Source organism: Pinus tabuliformis, chromosome 6 (assembly GCF_031772625.1).
Source record: "Pinus tabuliformis cultivar Carrire ecotype Pingquan chromosome 6, CPIR1, whole genome shotgun sequence".
NCBI classification, from domain to species: Eukaryota; Viridiplantae; Streptophyta; class Pinopsida; order Pinales; family Pinaceae; genus Pinus; species Pinus tabuliformis.
The window spans coordinates 1,381,429,985-1,381,456,591 of NC_142292.1; the positions used below are offsets into that span (position 1 = coordinate 1,381,429,985).

Here is a 26,607-nt window from a genome sequence, read left to right on the forward strand (position 1 = left end):
TTCTTGCAAAACAATGTGTGAGAAATGAGTGAATGGAGTGCCTTTTTAAAGAAAAGAAGAGGCTCATAGGGTTTCTAGAGAGTTCTATTCTTCTCATCTTCTAGAGAATTCCATTTGTAATTTATTTATTAAATTTAGCTAACAGCCACATAAAAATTAATTTAATAGTGTGTTTTGGTGTTAGATGGGGCCCACGCCCTCTTTCCACAAGTTGAGATGGCCGAAAAAGGCTCAAAAAAAAACTTTTCCGCCATTGAAACTCAGCGTGTTGCGCCGAAACTCCACCGAAACGTCACGGGCTATACCGTTCGGCATTTCAAAATCGTGAAACATCGTACGGTACAGCCGGCAGCGTTTCAACTGCGTTTTAGCATTTCGTTGCATCCCCGATATTTGTACGCCACCAAAATTGGCATTTCCTGCAACATAGTAGTAAACTATATCAGCAGTGTATTAATTTTTGGGTCTGATATAAATTAATTCTAGTTGATTTTTGTAATCAATTTGGTACTTATTGAGCCCTGTATAAGTTGGTTTGAAACAAAAAGTTAAGAAAAGTCACCTACAGCAGTTGTCGTTTGCACTGTTTGATGAAATTAGTCACTGAAGATAACCACAGAAACTCAAAAATTCATAAGGTGTATTGGAAAATTTCCAAGGAGGAATTTTACATCAACTCCCTCTTAATCCCAGCTTCTTTAAAAAAGGCAACAAGCTCCTTGGAGGTGTATTCTCCTTGATTATCTGATCTCAAAATCTTGATTTTCTTTCTTGTCAAGTTTTCCACTTCAACCTTAAACTCTTGAAATTTGTTGAAGACTTCATCCTTGGTCTTCATGAAGTAAATCCTCATCTTGCGAGAGAAGTCATCAATAAAAGTTACATAGTACAAAGAGCCTCCAAGGGATTTCACTAGCATTGGATCGCATACATCAGAATGAGCTAGATCCAAAATTTCTTTGGACCTACTTTCACTACCTGGAAAAGGCTTCTTGACATTCTTCCTAAGCGCACAACCTTTACATACTCCTTCATGCTCCATCTGCAATTCAAGAACACTTGAAGCTATCTGATTTAAAGCTGGCAAGGTTCTATAGTGAAGGTGAGCATATCTTCTATGCTATAATGCACATGGTTTGATATAATTATGCATTGATGCTTGAGCTGGTTGTTTCAAGAATATATACAACCTTCCTTCACGTACTCCAATTACTCTAGCAGAGTTTATACTTGACCCCTTGGGACAAGGACTTTACCATCAACAAATGCTACTCTATCTCCTTTATCTTCCAGACATGAAATAGAAACCAAATTCTTTTTCAAACCTAGTACATATAATATGTTGCTAACATGAATGTTTTCACGTGATTCTAGCTCAATGGATGTTTTCCCAACGCCTTCAACTAGATAGTTGTTGTTGTCTCCAAGCTCTACCTTTTGAGAGTCCCTTTTCCATTAGACTTGTGAGATTGTCACGATCAAATGAGGCTCCACTATCTACTAGCCACAGATCATCACTATCTGCAACAGAACATGTGAGAGCAGAAAAATAGAATAAATATTTATCACCTAAATTTTCATTTTTGCGTTTTTGTTGTGGTAGCATGCTACTTTCCCTTTCTCTTTCTATCATTCGATCTTTTAGGACAATCGCTTCTATAATGACCAAATTTGTGACAATGATAGCGTTGGACTTTCGACATATTATTCTTCCCTTGAGGAGTAGGTCTTCTACCTTCATTTTGTCATTGGAAGCCAAACTTCTTTCTTCCTCTAGCCTTCTTGAAACTTGTTGCATACGCTTGAGAGTCACCTTCTTCAAATCTTTGAATCTTTCCTTTTGATACAAGTCTAGATTCTTCTTGAGTACATGAGATCCATAGTTCTTCAAAACTTGGAATTTCCTTCTTGCCACAAATACTAATGAATCCCATGAGTCGGGAAAATCATTAATTGCTATAGTCACAAGTTCTTTATCAAAAATGATTTCATCAATTGCTTGAAGTTTATATCTTAGTTGAGAGATCCTCATGAAATATGAGGCCACGGTATCATTCCTTGACATTTCAACATCATGAAGCTCATCCTTCAAACTCATTGCTTGAACAATGTTGTTAATAGTATATAATCCAACTAGGGCATCATACATCTTCTTTGAAGCGTCAAGATTTGCCACATATGGAATCAAGTGATCTCTAATGGAAGCCACAATGATGATTCGAGTTGTGATGTCATCTTTCTCATATTTTACTTTTCCTTCATTATTTGAAGGTTCAGTGACTTTGCCCTTCACAATACCCAAGAGATCATTCATCCTTATCTTCCAAGCCCTAAAGTTTGAAGCTCCTTCAAGCTTGTTTTGTGACTTCATAGAGGCACCAAAGGATACAATCTGAAGTGATCTTCTAAGCCTCTTCTTCCTTAACCAAAACTCTTCAAGTGTGACCTCAATGTCCTTTCCTTTACCAAAGCTCGGATACCATGTTAATTTTTCAAGTGTAGAAGATACAAGCACAAATTTCTAAAATATTGATAATTACTTATAATGGTGTAGATATTTTTTTAGCTCTTTCAGTTTATCATTAAGCAATTACACTTCAAAAATTCAACCATAAAAGCAGAAGGATGGTAGAGATCACAATGCACAAAGAGAACATAATATTTACCCTAGGAAAACCCACTTGGGGGAAAAACCTAGCAACCTTTTCCTTAAAGAAATTCTTCAGTTCAACAAGAGATACAGCTAAATCTGTCAATCAATATAATGGTCAAACTAACCAACAATGCGATGGTCAAACTTGGTCAATCAGTCCTCTTGTCAAGTCAATCTTCTGCCCAACAAATTTGGCCCTCTCAAATCTTCCTAGACTGAAATTCGGCCTCCCAGAATATGCCCAGAAACTCGGGCCTATTGCATAGAATATCCTGCCCATAAATTCAGCACTACTACCCAAAAGTTCAACCTGCTACCCAGAATATGCCCAGAAAGTCACACATTCGAAGTAGAGAGAGAGAGAGAGAGATGCTTGAGATGAATTCGTGTTAATTTTTGAGTTAACATGTTCTTTGCTTAGGTCAGTTACTTCATTAATCTATTAGCCCATTATTAATTCCATTAATCCATTAGCAATCACATTAACCATTATCATATGACAGGAATTGATGAAAGAACATCAAACATAAATGCAAAAGACAAGCCATGACAAGAGGGCACCAAATTTGGTGGATGCCAGGGAAAAACCCTAAGATAGGGAATACCCTTTGATCAATTCTTCTTATTATTATATCAAATGTTCAGCAGAGAGAGAGAGAGACAGTACAAAAGTCAAAATTGATTTGCCAAATCAGATTCAAAGCAGCCCTATCAAATCTGTAGTCAACAACAGACAAATTTTGCCCTAACCAAAAAGTCAATGATGGTCAATGCAGCAGCAAATGATGCTCTATGGAGCTCGGTCAAAGGAAGTCAAATTCAGCCTTCTGAAGTGGTCAAAGTCAGCCCAAAATAGTCATGAAAACATTGGTCAAACTTGGGCAAACTCTACAGTCAGGTTTGCAATCAACCCTGTGATTGGTTTGTGGTCAAAGTCAACAAAATGCCTCGATTCTTGAGCCAATAGATGCAGCCTGCCAAAAACGAAATTCTGGTACAAAAACCGCAATCGAAGGAGGTCAAACCACCATCGGTCAACATTGGTCAAACCTCCAACAGTCTCTGAAATTTCAGCACTATAATTTGTCCTGCAGTTCATCCTTTTGTTGCCACACATGTGAGGAAAAGAAATGCCCAGTAAGTTGTACGGACCAATCAAATGAGGAGAGAGAAGGATGTGTGAGTGAGTGACTGCCAAATGAGGATCGAGGTCTCTCTTATTTATACAAATCGTTGAGGATGAAGTGGCATGTCTCTTGGGCTTCATGAGCCTACATGAAGATGTGGTTGACCTTGACAATTTGCACGTGTGGGCATAAATTCACAAACACATTTCTGCTTGTCCAAATTTGATGATCTTTAGGTCGATTTTGGTCCTCCCGAAAAGACAAATTCAATGCAATAATCATCTCCATCAAATGATTTGTCCAATAGTGGAATTTGGCCCTAGTTTCCAATTTTAACACTCCCTCTCAACTAGGGAGAATTCCACGTGCCAATTCATCCATCACCATGCCATCTTGTCATCATATACAATTTTTGCATCTCGTTTCTACTCTGCTGAACATTGATGTAACAATGAAGAAGAATTGATCAAGATTGAATCACAAGACCTTGCCACTCGCCACTGAAAAAAGTCAGTCCAGAGGTAGAACCCCAATCAGATTCGATCCCAAATCAAGTTGAAGAACACCATGCATCCTAGTCATAGGGAGTACGACACTACACGATGTGTCCATTAGTGGTGCTATGGTCCCTAACCACTTTTCCCAACTCATTGGTCAGATGTGAGGTACTTCCCATGTGCCCCAAACTACATGGGTAGGATAATTCTGGGGCAACAATAGGGAAAGAATAAATCACACCTGCTCACAACCACATGTAGGGAAAGGATAAACCACATCCTACAAACACATGTCACAACCATTGTAGGGAAAGGATAAACCACATCCTACGCGCCTGCAAACTACCAAGAGTAGGGAAAGGATGAACCACGTCCTACATCCATGTCAACCAATAATCATAGGAAGGATCCTACACGTGGGGAAAGGAACAACCACGTCCCACCGAAATGTCAACCATCGATCATAGGGAATGAGCATCCTACATGTGGGGAAAGGATGAACCACGTCCCACTGACATGTCCACATGTGACAACCAACAGATGCCTATATGCATCTCTCACTGGGGTATCCGTAGGAGAAGGTGAACCACTCATCCTGCTCATATCCCATAGGAGAAGGTGAACCACTCACCCTATGCATACATCATCAGCTATAGGGGATGGCAAACCACTCACCCTATCATCATGGAGTATCATAGGGGAAGGTGAACCACTCACCCTGTACACAGCATACCTATAGGGGAAGGTGAACCACTCACCCTATGGTCGCACATAGCTCCAAGAAGTACCCCAGGCCCCCAAGAGCTCCCAGAGCTCAATGTTCAACTGGGACCCTCCTAGTAGGGTCTATCCACGACTCCCAACCTCTCTTTGAAGAAAGATAATCTTGACCTTACCAAGAGGCTATGTAAGGATGACAGTAATTTGCTCATCCAACCAACAATGATGGAGCTTGGTAGCTCTCCAATGTACCATATCAAGATAAAGCAATACCCAATACTTGGAGTTGTAGTGGAACATGGATTCTCTAAAAAATGAATCCCACTCAAGAATATCGCAATATACAATGGTGGTTACCAGCACGTGCTCAAATGGCTCACTAAAGAGCTTCCTCAACCAACTGGCTTCATAATAAGCCATACTTGTTGCTATATACATTCAGCCTCAATAGTGCTTCCAGAGCAACCAAATCAAGAGATATAGCACTAGATGTGCTCTTTCCATCCATCACACTACCAACTGAGCCAGCATCAAAATATTCATGGAATCTTAGATTCCAGCAGTGTACCTCAAATTATAGATAATAGAATCACAAAGATATCTCAATAAGCAACTATCCAATATATGAGGCTCATCCATAGATCGACTCAGAGTCTTCATAGCGAGGCATATGACTGATAGGGTGTTTATCAAGAACACCAAGGATCCCACAAGATATACATATGCAGACCAACAGCTTCTCCATCTCATCAGACCTTTAAGTGCAGGGAATAGTGCATCAAGGCTAGGTCTTCCATCTTGACTTTAAAAGTCAACTCCCTCTTACATTGATAAATGAGAGGGTCATCAATCAGACATCATCAATAGTTGCATCTTTACAATCCAATCAACATGGCTTGTCCATAACTCCCTCTGAATATAGGGAAAGTGACCTTGCCAAAACATAATCATTGAGCCACCTGTAACCTATCCCTTTTCCTTAGGTCCATGTGCCAAAGTCATCAATCATAATCATGCAGCTTCCATGCAGCCTCTCAAGTAACAGGGATATATCAAGGCATCATCAGAGTCATCATAATCATAATCAGTTGCCATGACTTGCTTTCATCAATAAGCATCAGGAAAGAAGAGTCATCGAGTCATACTGTCAGGGATTCTATCGCTCCCTCTAAAACCTTGCTTCACTGATCATCTAGCTTTCAATCATGAGCTTCTCATGAAGGGGATGAGACTTTCCACGAGGCAAATGCAACAGCAAACTTCTAGGAAGCTTGCTTCATATCAGAAAGTAAACTCTGAAGAATCATCATGGTCCTTCTTCAACCAGAGTGAAGAAATCCTCCCATGAGATTGTCCCAAAATAGTTGCATTATCCTTCATTGCTAGATGACTGCAACCAACGCATTAAATCACCCAATCCATGATGAGGAGGGGTCCTTCGCATCCAGGCATTCATATTCATAAGACCATCCTTCATAAGATCCTAGCACAACGCATCAAAGTGCCCAATGACCCAATCAAGATGCCAAAATCAGGGTCCTCACAGTTCCCTCTACTCATCGTGCTTGCCAAGACATAGGATTTGCCATGCACATCCTTCTTCTAATGCTTTCTTCATGAGGCACCTGCAATAGCCATAGACAAGCACAATATGTGATCATAAAAGCATGAGATACGATATAGGGTTTTCATACACTAATGGAGGATGGAATTCAAAACATCATCCTCATCAATCGTACCCTAGAATCCACAAACCCAAAAAGAAACAAAAGAAAGGGTTTCTTATGAGGGAACATAATACGGTTAGGATTTGATATGTGAGCTAGGGTTTCCCATGAACCATCTAGGGTTCTTATTCAAATCAATCCCTCCATCAAAAGATCCTTAAAACAAATAAAAATAAATGCATTGCACATACCTTGAGAGATACCATACCACTGATTTTACATTCATACTGTCTGCTAGAGGGGCCTGCTCCAAAGTGCCTTGCACTTCTTCTATCTGCTAGACTTTCAAGGGTACTGTCATCCTTATCCAAAGGTGCCAACATAAAGGAGCTGCATACTTTTCCTTTGCTTCAGCTGCTAGACAAAAATAGGATCACATGGAGGGTCGCCACTAGGGATTTGGGTCACTAGATTTTCACATCAAGGGGATGCTTTTGGAGGCTTAGGGTTTCCGTTAGGTGAAATAGTCCCAAAGCTGCCAAATTTCAACAGGTTTTAAGGGATAGGATTCAAACTTTTTTCTCAAACCTCTCCAAGAAGAGGTTAGCCACCATTGGTGACAAAAGGAACCTCATTGCCACAGCACTGATTTTCCCAAAAATATTCCCTTGAAAAACAAAGAAGGTTGACCTAAGAAATACCTCCACTAACTTAGTTGTCTTTGGATATATGACTTCGTTGATAACTTGAATAGCCTCATTCAAAGGAATCTTTGTAAAAAGGGAGACCACATTAAAGCTAATGAGCATGTCTCTTATTTCAACCATCTCCTTTGATGAGTTTAACGAAATCACTAGAATCGTTTATGTAGGAGTCTACCTTGCCTACTAAAGAACTTAAGATCTTCGTGACATGTTAGTCTAGTCCATAGGTTGTGTTACCACACAATCTAGTATGGCCCTAAGGATGGAAACCTATGGGACAACTACTAGACTAGGTGACAACAATGGGACAATGACCCATTGTCACCACAGTCAATGTCCCTTGCTCTTTACTAACATTCACCGATGGGAGGAGTCTCGATGGGAAGGAAATTACTTGGGATGAATAGTTCAATGATTAGGTATGATGTGATTCCACAAATCCCATTCAAGGAGAGACATGACAATGGCTCAATGCTTCAAAGAAGCTAAAACGCTCTCCAAGAAAAGCCTTAGAACAAAGAGATCAAGACTTAGGGTTTGAGATATGTGATGATAATAGGTATTCCTAAGATCAAAACTCATGAGGTAGGACATCTCAAGGTAACTCTATGTGATGCTTTGGCACTTCAAAAAGCTTTCGCTCCCTCTAAGGGACCTAGAAGGAATTCGCACAAGACCTAGGGTTTCATGAATTAGTGTGGTTAAAGGCGCCCCCAAGGTCAAGGTGAGGAGAATAAAGGGTTTCTTATGATTTATTCCAACGAATACTAAGCTCATACAATCCCAAAAGATGTCCCCAAACCAAGGAGATATAACCTAGATTTTTCCCTTTAAGGGCACACATAGGGAACAAGATTTTATGGATGGATAACCATGAGAAACCTACCAAACTTGGAGGTCCTCTAGACAAGACCTTAAGGAAGATTCATGTGCTCACAGCACACAATCAAATTCACTCTCTAGGGAATTTCACTTGATGCCCTAGTCTAGTTGTCAAAGAGGAAGGGCACCGAAATTTTAAGAGAGAAAAAATGGAAGAAAAAGAGTGTGATCACCAAATGGCTTGGGTTAGTGCCTTCTTCCTTGGGCTAATGGAGTCCTAGATGCTTTAGATTGGCCAAATTTGTCTTCAAGGAGGTTAAAAGTTGATGCCCTAGCTACCAACCTTTAATAATTATTTACTATTAGAATATGGAGCTTCATGAAGAAAATTAACATTTCATCACTAGGAACATTCATTGCATGCTATATCATGAGTAACATATGCAAGACCCACCAAATAGCTTTCAAAAATATCTTCAACAAAATTAGGGCACAAGAGCATTTACTTTAGTTGCAACAATTACATACATTAGAAAATTTCAAAGAAAAATTTCATCAACAAAAGAACTTACAAGATAATCATGCAATATATCTATCCATATTCAAAAAATAGCTCCAAGACAAGATCAAAAATCAGCTCCAAATATCATAGTGCATCCAAGATACTCCACAAGATCACCAAAGAAAAAGTGTGAATTATCCAAAGAGGTTGAAATCCCAAGCGTGATGATGATCTCTCACAAATGAAGGTGAGTTCTATTTATATGAGTCTCACTAAGTCAAATTAGCCTAATTAGCCCCCAAACATTAAAATAATGAGCAAGAAACAAGCCTTGGTCACAAGCCAACCAAGTAGCTTTCATAAATTATGAATTAGCCATCCATATGCTAGCCAAATTGATGATGTCATGCTGATGTAGGGTTGTTGGAGGGCCACGTTGAGTTTTCTAAGTGCCATGGTGTGAGAGAGGGCTCCATAAATCACGAATTAGGGGATGGCCCCTAATCCTCCATGCAATTCATCATGTGGGGCCCCAAAGTGGTTTTGGGGTACAAATGTTGCTCTCATGGGTATTCTGATGATAGATAAGCATGTATAATGCGCCAAATGAGGGCTCTGATGATGGTGCGTATCCGCCCATGTCTCAAGGGTGAGACAAACCTCCTATAGACCTCGGATCAATTACCACTCCATAATGGTACGTCGGTTAGGCACACTGGTCAAAGTGCATCATCTCGTGAATAATGTGGGACAATACACAAACTACTGAAGGTGCTAAGGGTGCCCATGGTGTGAAATGATGTTTTTCACATGACTGGAGTCCCATGGCTCTCAACGCATCCCCTGTGGTGCCAATATGATCCTCTGTTAGACTTGGGCCCCGATTAAGTTGCCCAACCCATGATGAAGCCACTTGCCAATTACATATAATGTCCAATGCGCCTCCTCACCTTCAAGTACAATAATTCATTATTGCATCTAAGTGAAACAAGCCTGTTTATCAAGGGAATAGTGAGACTTCATATAGGGTTTCCCTTCCAAATTTGGGTCTTTGAGCTCAAAGTAGTTTTATCTCCCTAGGTAAAAGTGGTTAATAAATGAACTTATTAGGTGTCCCAACTCCCCAGGCCTTATGGGGAAAGACAGGTCCAAGGTACACCCTTTAGTAGATAGGGGTTGTGTGAATAATGATGAGATGGAAGGGGGCACAAGGTTCTCAAGGCCATATGCCATGGGTACAATGGAGGCAATGGTGAGGAATGTTCACATATTGAGTATACAGATGTAGGAGGGAGCAATCGTGGATACATGAGTTACCTTGGCCTTTGTTTTTCTACCCATCTTCAATTGCCTTTTGCCTTTCTTGATTTTTCTTTGTATTATTACTCGAGGATCCAAGAAATGAGAACATGTTGTGTATGATGTAAGCAATTATTACCCCATTAAGATAGGGCAGTTCCTCGCCCACCAGGGGTTGGGGCGTGCATGGGTTCCTTAATGATGTGGGGGCACTCATGGGCCCTAGGAACCAGGGTAACGGCCATAATGATCAGGGGTAGAGCTCACATTTGGCCTTTGCCCACGTTTTACTTTAATGTCCCAACCATCTTTTGCATTTTATTATAATCTTTTCTTTTCTTTCTTGATTGTGGCCTAACCTTTTTTTTTAGCTGCATTAACCTTCAGAGCAACATTTCCAAGCCCAACCTAGACATGTGACAACAGGAGGGGGGTGTGCCAGTGCATTGTGGACACAGTGGTCATATGGACCTATAGAAGGAAGATGATGAGACAAGGTTTGTAATGTGCGGAGGGGAGTGAAAGATGCGAAATGGGAAAATGGAACCACGCTACCAAAATCGGGATTTCCAAGTAGTGCCCTTCCTAAAGCCATAGGCCAATAGTGGAGATCCCACAAGACTAGGGTTGAAGATTAACCCCCCCCCCCTCATTTAAGGTGAGGGAATAAAACCTTGGTCAAAACCCATCCTTCTTCCAAGTCACCCAATAATCCATGCCCAAAATGCCCAATGAAAAACAAGCATAAGCACCAGATTGTACAATGAAAAACATACCTTCCAGATTGGAATGCCCACCTGCGAAAATATGCTCACGACAAATGGGCAAGGGGACATATGACTAACTCAGGGAGCGGAGATCAAATGGCACAATATATTGGCTACATCGATGGTTGTCAAGGGTTGCTGGTTGTCGGCTAAAGAGATCTCTAGGAGAGAAATTCTCCTATGGGGTCATCCACTTTTGGTGGATAACAGGTTGGCAACACGTGTTGACAATTGGTCTAAGTGGAACCCCTTCCTTATATATCTTTGTGAGGCTATAGATTCTAGAGGTGATTTCACATCTTAAAGTAAGTCGTTTCTTTGTTTGCTCATCGAGGTTGCACTCTTTTAAAACTTTCTTAACCTCCTTCATTAATTTAAATATTGGGTTGCCACCCAGTGCCTTGTAGCCACCACTTATGTTGAGGTATTCAATAATCTCAGCAATGTACTCTATTTTATTCATGAAAATCATGGCCCCTCCTTTTTGCTCAAAAGGGCTTCTTGCCCTCCTTTCTTAGGTTTCTTTTAGGTGGTTTTATCGTTCTTTAGAACTAAGGCACAATCAAGTCATATAGTCTCATTGTCATCCTCGATTGTTTAATGCTATCATATAAGTTGCAAATTATGTTTTCCACTTAAATAGATTTCAATGCCAAGGCAAAATCTAAGCTTTTTTTCCAAAATCCCATGCTCCTAATCGTTCAATTCATGGCTAGACAAATTCACAACCATCTTGGAATCATTGTCTACAATGTTGTTGTGATTCTTCTTTAGAAGATTTCAAACTTCTTACTTTGTTGATCCCTTGTTGTATGTCCTTTCTCTCTCAGCCTTTAGTGCTACAATGGCATCTATCACCATCCATAGGTTTCTTCGACCAAGTTTCTTCTTACTATTTTTGGATATTCTTGAAGGTGCACTTATGGAGACATTTCTTTCTATTCTTGGAGATATATATTTTATTATTACATGGATTTTTGGCATGGTCAAAACCCTAATTCGCCTTTATCTCCTTAGATTTACTCTATGGAGATGGTATAGTTGCTATTTTGGGGTTTTGACTATATCTTTTCTTATGAAGCACTCCATCCACTTGGCATCTTGCTCATTCATCCATGGAGTTGGTTATATTGGAATTCACACATGTGGAGTGGTTGCATGCATGCACATTCTTGGAGGGCACATTCCATGTGGACAATTGGCATTTGACTTGGTTTGGGTGGTGTGTCCCTTTTTGAGCATTATTTGGTGCATATAAAATAATATTTTTGGATGAGGGTGAATTGCCTTGGAGAGGATAGTTTCCACATGTTGTAACATGGTCAACCATGGATTTATAAGAGATCATACTACTCCATGATTATAATATGTGTTTGACTTGTCATGGAGTTAGTTAAAAGATAATAGTATTTTATTGTATGAGAGAAGCGACTCGATCTATAAAAGAGGAACTCTCTCTCCATCTCTCCATCATAATAGTTGGGAATTGGGGAATCAAGGAACTTTCCCTTTGGGCTACATTGCAGTGTTGCACTTCATTTGGAAAACTTAATGGAAGAGTGGAGGTATTGTATTTATCATATGTGAGGCATATTTTATGCAAATATGTCACATGTTTATTTTGTTGGAAACCCTTGTAACTAGTCATGAAGGCATTGTAATGGTGCATCTGCCATTTGAATAATGTAATGTGAGATTTCCATTCCTCTTATATTGAGAATTGCATTCCTCTTATATTGAGAGTTATATTCCTCTTACATTCATTACTGTTATATTAATTTGCATCTAACAAACCAAGTTGTTGAATTAATACAACATCACCTTCATGACTTTGTTTTAGCACCCTTAGCTCTCAAAGTATAGTTTTCTGCATCAATTTTCAGCAAGCTAAAGCTGATTTGTGGCATGCATAGCAGCCCCTTTGCCTTACACATTCATTTACTCAACTTCTTGGATTCATACCAATTTGACTCCATTTAACCCATATATGGATTGACACTTGGTTTAAGGGTTTATACCTTCATATTCCTTTCCCACACAACTCATTTATTCCACTTCACTACAACCATTTTTTTAAGGTTTTTAATCTTCATAGATCACCTAGAGCCTTCACTCCATAGCCTTAGCAATCCTATTATCCTCCCTTTTAGGGAAGCCCACCTTGAGTTGAAAAATGGCCAACCTAAAAAGAGAGGAAGAGCTATTGAAGTGACAGTGTCTAGCCTTTCTAATTTGCACAAACTTTCCTTTGATGCTTGGGACTTTCCATCATTTGGGGGTGCTAAATTTTGTTGTAACAGAACCAAAGCAAACCCAATTAACTCACAATTTTGCGCAAGAAACACAACAAAAACGATGAATGTCTGGGAGCAGAGAAGGGTTGAAGAGCTCTCAGTAGTCAGGTTCAATATCTTGGACCAGTTCCAATGTAAATTTGTAACATTTGAGACCCATGGCCTTAAGTAAGAAGCTTGTGAAAGGGGAAGTTGCTCATCATTAACAACAAGGAATTCGTAAAAATATGGTTTGTAACCATTGATACATCACGAATGAAATTAAGTTCTTTCCCCTAGTACTTCCCTTCTCAGTAGAAGGAAAGGTTTCACATTAAACAGCAATACAAGAAGCTAACCTTCAGAAAAACATCCTGTAAAACAACTAGGATGGAATGCGCCAAATATTTGACAAAATTTCTTAGGCATATAGTTGTTACAGCGGCTCGCCGGCTTCTGTACACTGGACACAAAATTGTCTCAAATTTTCTGAGATCTGATCGAATTTCGACCAAAATAAATCCACCTAAACCAAGTTTCAAAAATTAACATTACAGTGTAAGGTTTTAGAAACTAAAATCACAAGCCATGATGGATCGAGGTGACAGGAGATGGTTATTGTGTGATGACTGAGGGCTTACAGTAAACCCCCAGTCAATTCTCTTTCCATAGAAGAATAGTTAAACAGCACTATATACAGACTCCGCTTACAGACTCAAAAACGAAGCTATGTGCATTATGGACAAATCCATATTTGGGTTAAACTTGAATGTGAATTGCGTGATTCGAAACAAGTACCTTTCCAGAAGCTTAAAACGACAGCGATCGGAGATGATGAAGAATATGAAGAGGAGTTTCTGGGTTTGTCCTTGTCTGCAATTCCCTCGCTTGGCTCCTCGTAAGCTTCCATTGTAGCTTTACCTGAACTTGATCCCTGAAACCCTTCAACAATTTGGATCTCACTCTATCGGAGCTCTGAACCAGGGTTGTCTACATAGACAACACAGATGAATTTTCGGTAATGAGATTTAATGCACGCTCTGAGGAATTGTTCGAGTACCCCGGACCAGGTGGAGTGTTATTTATAGGACCCTGTCTATTTAGAAATATGTTCATCTTGTGTAATTTTCCGTTTGCTTGGCGAGGATGATCTTTTTGATTTGACATTAATTTTACTATTTATTGTTGTATAAAACATACCAAGAACAGTGAAATAAATAGTTATATTTTTTCTTATATAAAAAATGTAATATTTGACAAGTTAATTAAGAGATTGGTTTTCAAGTGTAGTCATGTGAATGATTGACCTTTTACTCTCTTAGCAATAAAGTTTTTTTAATTGTTTTTTTCCTAGACATATTTTCTTAAATGAACCTTTAAAAAAAATTGATATGCGATTTATGAAATCGATATAATAACATCTTTCCCATTATTTAATTTAAATATGGATATGTACATTATAAATTTTATTGTTTTGATTGTAATGGTTTATTTTATCTAGCAATGGACATCTCGTGTGTAAATTTTGTAATGGTTTTTCATGTTTTTCTTAGTTAAAGTTTAGTAAATCAAAGAAAAAAAAAAAATTAATGGTGTGTATGTGATGAAGTATATGTATGTGTAATAATTTATAAAGTTATGATTTACCCTCATCAAGTTATAATTAGGAAAGTTATGAGAAAATCAATTACTATTTATTTTTAGTAAGGAAACTCTCTCCACCAAGGACTTTTAACAAACTATCGTACATATAAATAAGTCTTTCTTATTATTTCCACTTGCATCACACAAGTGTATAAGATAATCTCCCTCTATTTTCTTCGCAACATGCACTCCAACTAGTATCACGTTTCCAAATGCCACAAAACTCTAGTCTTATATCTCACAAGAACTACAATATCAAGTGCTCCATTTACTCCTCTAAGGGTTTTTTTTCAAACCATAGATTCCCTTGTATTCCCAAGGCAAAACCATAACCCTATACTTCTCTTAAATTTCCTCAATAACCCACTGCTCAAGACAAAGTGAGCAAACATAATAAGTACAAAGAGACTAATTTGCTCTAGCTCTCACAACTCTATCACAAGCATTGATTACATGATTGAACGAGAGTGAATTAGTGAGAATACTCTTTCCTTCATTTATTTATACGAAAGGTAAGGAAGGCCAATAATAGCGAAGTGGATGTTGTCCACAACAAGCAACCTAACTAAACAATTGATAGGGCCAAATCTTAAGCATTATAATACTAAGTGACACATGTTAAGCTTCAATGTATATTTGTGTATCAAGATAGGGTACTGGCGTGAATGCTCCACAAGATGTGTCTAACACTCCTCCTCCAAAGGCCTCAAATGCACCAGTGCTCCCTTCTAGGACATGTGTACCTCTAAGTCCCCCACACCTACATGATCATTCCTCAACCCAAGTGTCCTCAAGTCAACTACAATCCTCCATGTAAGAAAACAAGCCCCCACACTACCTAGGGCTCAATGTCCTCCTCCAAAATGCCCAACATTCCTCGTCCAGTTAAATTATCCTCTTGAGAAAGTAACCAAACTCTCCAAATGTGCACCACAAATAAAGTTTCCATATTACATTGGTCTCCAACTTCCAAAGGAAGGGTGTCATACGAGCATCTAATTCAATGTCTAGCAATCCATGAGTAAGTTATCTATAATTTGTATATTCATCATAGTACGACCAAGGGCAATCAACACACCATAAACCCCGCATCACATGAAGCACCCTCAAGCTCAATGTAAGTGCTTTTGAAGTAAGCATAAGAGCTAACACTCACTCTTTTATAAGGAAATTGTCTTCCCAAACATTAGTTTACCCCCTCAACATCTCAATTTAACCTAAAATTTACAAATTTAAAATTGGTGTAGTCTTAGAATCTGTTGAAGTTCTTGGTAGCTTAGAAGGTCTTCTACATGAGCTTGGTGTCTTAGCATGTAGGAGATGGTAGATTGTATTTTTAGGTGCTTGCTTGATGGAGTGAGTGATTTATGGATTTTTTCTTAAGTATAACTTAGGAAAAGTACAATAATTAAAGTCAACTAATTATTGTGCACTATTAAGTTAGAGCACTAAGGATAAATAATAAATTATTTAAATGTCTTAATCTGATCTCAATCTTTGATATCAAGTGAGGCGAGATCTAATCTCGATTATCAATCTCTTAGGAGATTAGGGTTTAGGGTTTGGGGTTTGGCTTAATGAATTTATAAAATAAGCCTAAGGGAGTGGTGAAGACACACAAGTGGAGGAAGCGATTTTTCTTTAGAGTAAGAGGCTCGACTAGATTGAATAGAAGGGAGAAAGAGTGCAGGGAAATTTCAAGGGTATTTCCAGGAGGCAGAGTTCAAGATATCAAGACGCTGAGTAGCTGAAGCACAAAGGAGGTCGAGTTATGGAGAGGTCAATTTAGCCAATGGGATAATTTTCTTGAGTGTACATGGGTCATGCAAGGAGGAAAGGAGAGGGGCGATTTATTGGTGCCAAAGGCCAAGTTTATCCAGGGTTGAATTCTTTAGGAGGTCAATTTTCTAGTGGGTTAGGTTTTCCATTGGAGCTGAGTTACAGGTTCCAACAGTGCATTTTCTCTCTGCGTCTAGGCCCAGAATTTCCTGAGGATTTTAATGAATGAAAATTGTTATGGGTGTCTACTTTTTGTTGTGATGTGATTGATCTCTCCGATTTTATTTTTCCACTACAAAATATTTTATTTCAGAAGTTAAATACCAGTGATTTTATTTTCACGACAATTCATAAAAAAAATAGTAATTTTTTTGGAATAAAAAATGTTCAGGTATGAATAAATCTTTACTGATGTTGGGAATTTAACATGGTATCAAAGTTATAGAAACCCTAGGAGAGAGATTTGAGATCAAAAGGGGTTTACAACAACGAGTTATTTCCTTTTTCTATGGTAGCAAAATTTTTATTTTGTAGCTAGGGTTTTGTGGCCAAAGTCGATTTGTGAAATGGCATCAATAAGCTTGAGATGTGAAGACAAGTTGGATGGGGTCGCTAATTTTAGTGCATGGAAGGGCAAAATGACTATTGTTCTAAAAATGAATGGTTTGTGGGAATTTGCAAACATAAAGATCCAGATACATTATGATCCTATCTAAGTAGCCATGCACAATATGAAGGATGTGAAAGTGATGAGTATTATATTAGATGTTGCGAGGGATCATATAATTCCTCACATAATAAATAAGGATACAACACATAAGATGTGGGAAACCTTAACCAGTCATTATCAGAGTAAACATGAGAATAGGATAATGGTGTTGTAAGAGAAGTTGAACAACATCTAAACGAACAGATCAGAGACTATAACCTCATATCTCGCCAGGATCAAGAAAGCTCGTGATGAGCTATCAATTGTGGGAGAACCAATCAATGATTTAGATCCAGTGAAGGTAGATCTCAAGGGTTGTGCTAAGCAATGGACCACCTTTGTGGAGGATATCTTTGTTGAACAATAACTTCTTAATTGGAGTCAGTTGTGGGATTACTTCATCGTGAAAGAAATTTGGGAGAGTTCAATAACTAGTGGATACCGTAGGAGTGATTGTGGGGAATAGGAACTTGATCTTGTTATGCAAGCGAAGAAGGTAAAGGGTAGGCTAAGGAAAACTAGGGTGGAGGAAGATCTTCACAGAGTAAAAAGGAGAAGGACATGAGCAAAGTAAAATGCTTTGCATGTTTTAAGTTAAATCACTTTGTTAGACAATGTCCAAACAGGAAGAAGGGTAAGGGAAAGACATCTACGATAGCCATAACACAAATGGATAAGTTGGTTGAGAAGTTTGAGAAGAACTTTGCCTTGATGTCATGTCTTTCTAACACCATTATGAGTGGGGTGTGGTTTCAGGATAGTGGAGCATCTTTTCATGTTCCAAATTGAATCATTATATTTTTTGTCATCCATTTTGATGCATTTTGGAGTGGAAAAAGTTGAGGAATCAACTCACAGGACTGTTTTTACTGGCGAGACTCAGTTTGGCAAAATGAGGTCTGAAAACTTTCGGGAGCGTTTTGAGGCATCAAACGATGTTTTTTGGAGGTAATACTTTATTTCTTTAGTGCAACACCTTCTCATGTTATTCTACACACAAAAACATTTCCAACGGTGCAAAAATCACCTCAATCAGAGTCTGTATGCAAAAGTTATGCCACTTAGAAGTTGACCTTCTTATTTTCACACCTATAGTTAGGGAGGATGCCGCGTCAACCCCACTATTCATGGAAAAGGGGATAGCCACATGTGTTTTATGTAAAAGAGTCTAGAAGAGTATATTTTGTAACTCTATTTAAGAGTTGATGTAGTCAAAATTAACCACCAATAGGCTATCGGGTTATGTTATAACCAGGCCACTAGGAGGAAGAGGCATTCCATTCTTTCAAGAGCATTTTGTTCCATAGCTTAGCAAAGATAACCAGGAGAGATAAGAGGTAGAACACACAGAGAGGCTTTATGCAATATAGCAACCCATGGGCCACAGGCATTACTTCTTTGTACCTGTAGCCATATTTCAGATAGAGAAAGAAGCGGCCTCACCTTCCGGCTGCGTTTTATCCCAAAAGGGTTTCCCAGAGAGCATATATTGTGTCTTGTGTGTGTGCGCTTATTTTTCATTCTCTACTTTTCTGCATAATTTCCATTCGCATGCATGCACTAATTACAACAAAATTTACATATCTAAAAATTAAAGAAAACTGTAATAGTGTAGAATCTCATATTTTTAAGATAATATTATCAAATCTGTTGTGACAAACTGTCCAGTGGAATATCTATGGAAGTTTACGGATCAAGTCATTTGATGAAATCTCAAGACATGTAGAGCTTGGAAACAACACCAAGTATGCAGTAGAGGGCATTGGAAACATTGAGTTTTAGATGGACTCAGGGGGTATCATGGAGGTGAATCAAGTGATGTTTGTACCAGGGTTGGAAAATAATATTCTATCAGATTTGATCATGGAGGACAAAGGACTAGAGGTCAGCTTCATGGGAGGTGAGTATATCTTGGGCCAAAATAAGTTAATCCCAACAAGAGGCAAGTAATTGGGAGTAAGGAGAACAACCTATATCTATTGAAAGGATAGTTGGTGAAGGCTTTTGTACATGCAATGATAGCCATAGTCATCTTTGGCCCAAGAGGATGGGACACCTTCACTACAAAGTTCTTCCTATGTTACGTAGGATGGTTACAAGATTTTCGAAGATCAGGGTGGCGAAGGAGGGAGTGTGCAAAGGGTGTGCACTTGACAAGCATGCCAACGTAATGTTTCCTCATAGTGAGACTAGGAAGGGGATATTGGATTTGGTGCATTGAGATATATGTGGTACTATGTTAGTGGAATCAATTATAGAATCTAGCTACTTTGTGACATTCATAGAAGACTATTCCAAGAAGATTTGGATCTACTTCTCGAAGACTAAGGGTGAGGTCTTCGATCGGTTTCAAGATTTCAAAGCTCTTGTGGAGAACCAGACTAGGAAGAAGATTATTGTACTGGATCTGATAATGAGGGCAAGTATACCTCCAATGAGTTTTAGGATTTAAGCAAGGAGGTAAGTATCAAGAAGGAACTCACAATGCCTTACAGCCCCTAGTAGAATGGGGTTGTCGAATGGAAGAATGAGACCATAGTGGGAGCAGTGAAGGAAATTATCTACAATCAAGACTTGCTTATGTTATTGTGGGTAGAGTCTTGCAATACAAATGTTTATTTGCATAATGAAAGTCCTCATAGAGTATTGAAGGACATGACTCTTAAGAAGATGTTTATAGGAGTGAGATCGGAGGTAAACCATTTGTGCATCTATGACAATTTATTTTATGTCCACATTCCTATTAACAAGAGGACTAAACTTGAACCCTCATTAAAGAAGGGCATTTTTGTTGGCTAAAGTGAGGTCTCAAAGGCCTACAAGGTCTACATTCCAAGATAGAGGAGAGTCATCATCGGTCATGATGTTAGATTGAAAGAGGGAAAGACCTTTAGGAGGTTTCATGATATGGAGCTAGCAGGGGTAGAGGATTAGGAGCAATAGACTCCTGAGGTCAAGCAGGGACCAGCAACAACAACGCCAGAGATGCAACCTATAATTTAAGAGGAGGAGCGAGAGGCTTATTCAAGCTCTACTAGGAGAAGGGCGAGATGGGCCAAGCAGTCCTTAAGGGATGTTAAGGAGCATGTAGGGGCTCCTAGCAACACTTCCAGGCAAAGTAGACCACTGGCGATATTTTTCACTTATTTGGCCTTATCGAGTAGCATCATTGAGTATGAGCCTTCCACTTTTGAGGAGGATGTAGATGAGCATGTTTAGAGGGATGACATGGTGAAGGAATGTAGCTCCATCATGAGAAATGATGTGTATGACATAGTGCCAATGTCGGAGGGAATGTTTGTGGTCACTTCTCAATGGATCTTCAAGATCAATCATGTAATTGATGACAGTGTCGAGAAGTACAAAGCAAGGTTCATGGCGAGAGGATTATCCCAAAAGGAGGCAATGGACTATGAGGAGACATTTTCTCTTGTCTCCATATATGCATCTATTATGGCAGTCATATATTGCTTCAGAGATGAAGTGGAGGATACGTCAGATAGATGTGAAGACTACCTTATTCAATGGGGTGATTGAGGAAGAGGTGTATATTGAGCAGCCTCAAGGCCTTGAGGTGCATGGGAGATAGTCTCATGTATGCAGGTTGAAGAAGGCCCTTATGGGTTGATGTAGGCTCCACATGCATGGTATGCTAATATTGATGGATATCTTCTTGGTTTGGGCTTCACCAAGAGTGAAGCGAGCTCCAACTTGTATTGTGTACTTGTTGAGGGTGAATCGTTGATCTTGGTCCTCTATGTGAGTGATCTCTTCTTGATGGGATTAGAGAAGCTTGTAAGGATGTGCAAGGAGGACCTTACTTTGGAGTTTGAGATGAAGGAAATTTTCTTGATGCATTACTCTTTGGGATTGGAGCTATCACAATAGCTAGGAGATATTTTCCTAAAGCAGGGAAGTATCTAATTGAGATCTTGAGGATTTTTCAAATGGAGGAATTTGGGATGATGTCTACACCTACAAGCACCAACTTGAAGAAGCTAAGTGCTTCTAAGGGAGAGTTGGTGGATCCCACATTGTATAGGAAATTGATAACCTTGATGTATTTGGTCAACACTAGGTTGAATATTTGTTTTGTTGTGAACACACTCAGCTAGTTCAGGACAAAGTTAAGACAGTTTCATTGGGTGGCAGTGAAGCATGTGTTAAGATACCTGCAAAGTATAGTGGAATTTGGATTGAGATGTGTTGGAGTTGGTGGAGTAGAGTTGCAGGGGTACACAAATTTTGTTTAGGACAAGAGTGATGTGGACTAAAAATCCATGTCTCGATATTGTTCCAGCTCAGGATTAGCTATGATCTCATGGTGTAGAAAGAAGCATTAGCCATTAGCACTTGGCTCAATAAAGGAAGAGTACATGGAAGTGATTCTAGCGAGTTGTGAGGCCTTATGGTTTCATGAAACACTCACAAGGTTATTTGGGCATGAGTTGGATCCTGTAGTGATTCACTATGATAATCAAAGTTACATTAAACTCTCTGAAAAATCTTATGTTTCATGATGGATCCAAACATATAGATATCATATATTACTTCATCATAGACAAAGTATATAGAGCTGTTATGAGATTGTAGTACATTTCCATAGAGGGGAAGGTGGCAGATATTCTCACCAAGCCTCCAGTGAAAGGGAAGTTCATGTTTTATAAGGACATCTAGGGGTGGCGAAAAATCCCTTCCTTGTTAAGAGGGAGTGTTGACGTTCTCAATAGCTTTAGAAGGCCTACTAATAAGCTTGGTGTCTTAGCACGTAGTAGATGGTTGCTTGCCTATTTAGGTGCCCACTTGGTCAAGTAAGTGATTTATGACTTATGTCCTAATTTCAACTTAGGAAAAGAAAAATAATTAAAGTCAATTAATTATTGTGGACTATTAAGCCAAAGTAATAAGGATAAATAACAAATTATTTAAGTGACTTAAATATGATCTCAACCATTGATCTCAAGTGAGGCAAGATCTAATCTCGATCGTCAATCCTTAAGAGATCAGGGTTAGCATTTTGGCTTAATGAAGTTATAAAACAAGCCTAAGAGAGAGGTGAAGCACACAAGTGGAGGAAACGATTTACTCTAGAGCAAGAGGCTCAACTAGACTGAAGAGATGGGAGAAAGAGTGCAGGGAAATTTTGGGAGTATTTCTAGGAGGTAGAGTTCAGGAAATCAAGACGTCAAGTAACTACAGCACAAAGGAGTATGAGTTGTGGAGAGATCAATTTAGCCAGTGGGCCAATTTTCTTTACTGTGTGGGGTTTGTACAAGGAGGAAAGGAGAGGCATAACAGAGGTCGAGTTTATTCAAGGCAAAAAATTTTTGGAGGTTCATTTCTAGTGAGCCAAATTCCTTGGGCCAAGTTTTCTAGCAAAGGCAAGTTACAGGTTCCAACAATGCATTTTTTGTATTTTTTTTTCTATGGGTCTAGGCCCAGATTTTTCGGAGGATTTCAATGAAGGAAAATTGTTATGGGTGTATACTTAGTGTTATGAATTGATTGATCTCTCTAATTTTTTTTTTGCTCCAAATATTTTATTTCAAAAGATAAATATAAGTGATTTTGTTTCTCAACAATTTAGAATTTTGTTTAATAATTTTATGGGAATAAAAATTGTTGAGGAATAAATAAAATTGAAATTTTATTGGCAATTTAACAGAATCAACCATTAACCCTTTAGATAAATTGTCCCCCAAACATCACACTCCTCCATCAAAGCATCAAAACCCAACCCCTTACAACCACTAGAAGGCACACAAATGGAATTATTCAATGCAATATGGTTAGCATATCTCTTAGGAGCCATACTCACCCTCACCAAAGATCTAGGTGTGATCCATAAAGTATCGTGGATATTCTAATGGATAGTTTGTCACGACAGAATTAATAAAAAGTTACTAAAATCCAAAATCTATACCATGAGGGTTAATATTTGCTTAAATTTATGGATTATTAAGTTAATGTTTTATGATTTATTATGCAATATATAAAAATGCAGAAAATAGATAACAAATAAAAACAATCACTTGCAAACCACAAAACACCAAGATATGACCTTCGAAACCATTTCGGTAAAAAAACCAATTGGAAGGTGAGGTTGCTCTTCTCTCTCTTTCTCTAATGGAAATGGATGCACGTACAAAGGAGTGATACCCATGGCCCATGGGATGATATAGAACACAAACTGTATGTTTTTCTGCCTCTCCATCCACTCGTATATGGATTAAAATGCACTCGAGTAGTATTGAATCCCTTCTTCCCATAGTGGCTTGGTTATAACATAGCCCAATATCCAACTAGTAGTTAAGTTTGACTCCTTCAACTCTGAACTAGAATTACAGTATTGATCCTTCTAGAGTCTTATTCCATGAGTAATGGGATTGATGTGGCATCATCTCAAATCATTGTGGTCAAAATAAAAAGGTCAACTTCCGAGTGGAATAACTTTTGCATACGAACTTTGTTTAAGTTGTTTCATGCATTTTTGGGAAGGTGTCTTAGTGTAAAATAGCGCCAAGGATCTCGCGCTAGGGGTCTTATGCAACCGACAGTATTTGGACCCCAAAAAATTTCAGAAATGCCTCAAAATACCTCTAGAGGGTTTAAAACCCCAATTTTCCAAACTAAAACCCACCAATAAAAATAGTCATATGAATTGACTCCTCTGTGTTTTTCACTCTAAAAGCATCATGATGGATGACAAATATTATTATGATCCAAGATCTAACATGCTTATATGCATCCTATAATAATTGAGAAATCCATCTTAGAGTCATGCATGCTAGAGTAGACGATGAGGGCATATCCATCCCAAATCTCTACCAATCATCACCTATATCAATTTCTTCTCTATCTTTTGAATCAACCTTTGGAACAAGAACCTCCTCGCTCCCTTTAATCACTAAAGGAAATAACTATTATCTTGAGGACCGCATACCCTCATAAAATTTTCACATCTTAGCTCACCATAGTCTTCCATCATGTTAGAATGTAGGTGTTGTAAGAATTAGAAGTCTCACTATATCCAACAAAATAAGATACCATCACAAAATCTCAAATCTCCCCTTTCTTTATGGCTTAATCATTTGTGAATCTAAAGGAACAGAACTTTGAATCATTAACAACCTATGAAACTCCAACATCCTTCATATCAACCTCATGGGCTAAAATCGTTAAAGTGCATCGCATCATGATCTACTTATGTCATCCTTTAAAGATGAAAATATCTCCACACAAGACCAACACAAGTGGATTAGAACTATTAATATCATAAAGACAAAAATCTACATAAATATCATCTATCTCAAAATACTAACCTTGTGGTAGAAGCAACAACCTGTGAAAGGCTATCAGCAAACTGTAAAATGGGTATCTCACCCATGCTCCTCAAAAGTGCCAACAACTAAAGCAAAACTATTAGCAAGGACAACTACCTCTTTCCAACAAAGTCTTCTAGTAGTTGGAGCAAGAGTCTCATTACGCCTAACTTCCTCTTCTAAGAGAACCAAACAATTGTATCTTAGTACTTTTAAGCACTCATATAAACTACAAGTTTGGAATCAATTGTTGATTCCACAATAGGTTTTCAACTTATCTTTGTGGCATCCGCCCATACATGTCTTGCATATTCCTCCTCAACACTCGAACAAAGAAGTAACTTGCAACCTGTAAAGGATCGACATGTATGAGTGAGATATGGCCAATAAGTAACTTGCAAAGGCCACCTTCTTGCACAACTCTAGCTATAGTCCTTAGACTTGCCAAAACATAATCACCAATATTACATTATTGTCCTTCAAATATGACCCTATGTTGAAAATCCACCATACAAGAAACTAAAAGAAGTTCTTCTTCATACCAAGAATAAAGTATATATCATTCAACATAAGAACACCACCTGAAGGCATCTAGAATGAAATAAACACCATATCCTTATGACCTAACTCCACTCCCATTCCTACCTCTTATTATTGAAGCCCGTCGAAGAGTTCTTATCATAAGTCATGTCTCAATGCCCCGTTACCCACATACCACCTAATACTTGAAAAAAACTTGGAATATAAAAAGGAGACCATGGAAAATATGATCTCAATCTAGGATGATAACTCATCTACTTTTGTTATAACACTTACACTCCTCATAACTTGTTTACTTTGTGTGGCCTTCTCCTTTTTCTTCTTTAGAGTTTGGTTGTCATAATATCCCACATGGTGAAACCTAAAACATTTCACCTTAATCAAATCCTTCTAACCTTGGCTTTATTTCTCCTTCTTACCTTTCTTGTATCCTTTCTTAATTCCATTTCTTGTCCTTGTCTCTTCCTACATAAAGTTATCCCACGGATTCTCATAATTAGGTGAATTTTCTCATGATCATAAACACTTTAGGCAACATGTTTGTAGGGTGGATCAAATCAATTTAATGCAATGGAAACTAACTCCTTATCATCCACTTTTATCCCTACAATCATTGATTGATCTCTCAACCCATGATCCTAGCTAGATAACTCGCCATTGTATTTGTGTTACTCATTTGCAAGGTTGAAAGCTTGTTTCTCAAAAGCACCTATCTATTTATAGACACCAGGACACTAATATCATCAAATTGAAGCATCATACATCAACTTACCAACCATCTTCTCCACAATGTGAATGATCTAGTGATTCTTCACCAAATCATGAATGATTCTCTTTGCCTTGGCTTCTTCTTAACATGAATGACCAACATGTTTGGATTAGTATATGGAACAATCTCTTTCATCTCTTTCCCCGTATACTTCCAAAGATCAACCTTCTTCAAAAGCATTTTCAATCTACAATTCCAAGATATAAAATTGGAAGGACCATCCAACCCACCACACTCCCTAATACTAAAAGTAGTTATCCATTTAAATTTGAAGCATGCCTTAAAGCAAAATCCCAAGAAAACAAGTAGAATAACCCTTCCAAGGTCTAAGAATTTCTCCCAAGTGCATTAGGGATTCATACTTGATTAACATGTTCTAGGTCAAGCACCTTTTCTAGTTACGTAACAAATAAAACACCCAACTCCCTCATCATCGAGAGAATAATTACAGTTAAATATGCTTTCACACCATGTATAGATTTTGGTTTAACACTCTTATTGCAAATTCATAAATTTCAAATCATCCTTTAGGTTCCCTATATCTATTGCAAATGATATTTCAACCTTATGGATGAACTTGAAACATTAAATTACAACAACAATTACTTATCTTCTCTTTAATCAAATACATAAGGCAATCCTAGAAAATAAACACCAAGGAGGTGTACTTCAATGCAACAATGTTTTAGCCTTTATGGCATAATTCCCTAGCATATAACATATTTGACCTCAAAACTCCCAAGTGATTTATCCGGAAGAAATTTGCTTACAATCATGAATCACAAAAACCTACATTTATATATTTAAGAATAA

At 38.3% G+C, this 26,607-nt stretch overlaps 1 protein-coding gene across 1 annotated transcript in view; it reads right to left on the reverse strand.

Moving 5' to 3' along the window:
- The window catches only part of LOC149263774 (protein CASP), a 339,103-nt gene extending 324,974 nt beyond the window's left edge, over window positions 1-14,129 (reverse strand). Inside the window, exon 1 of the mRNA XM_089426687.1 lies at window positions 13,830-14,129. Within this exon, the coding sequence (XP_089282813.1) occupies window positions 13,830-13,941 (112 nt within the window). The 5' untranslated portion in view covers window positions 13,942-14,129. The remainder of the gene's footprint in view (window positions 1-13,829) is intronic.
- Between the last annotated feature and the right edge of the window lie 12,478 nt (window positions 14,130-26,607).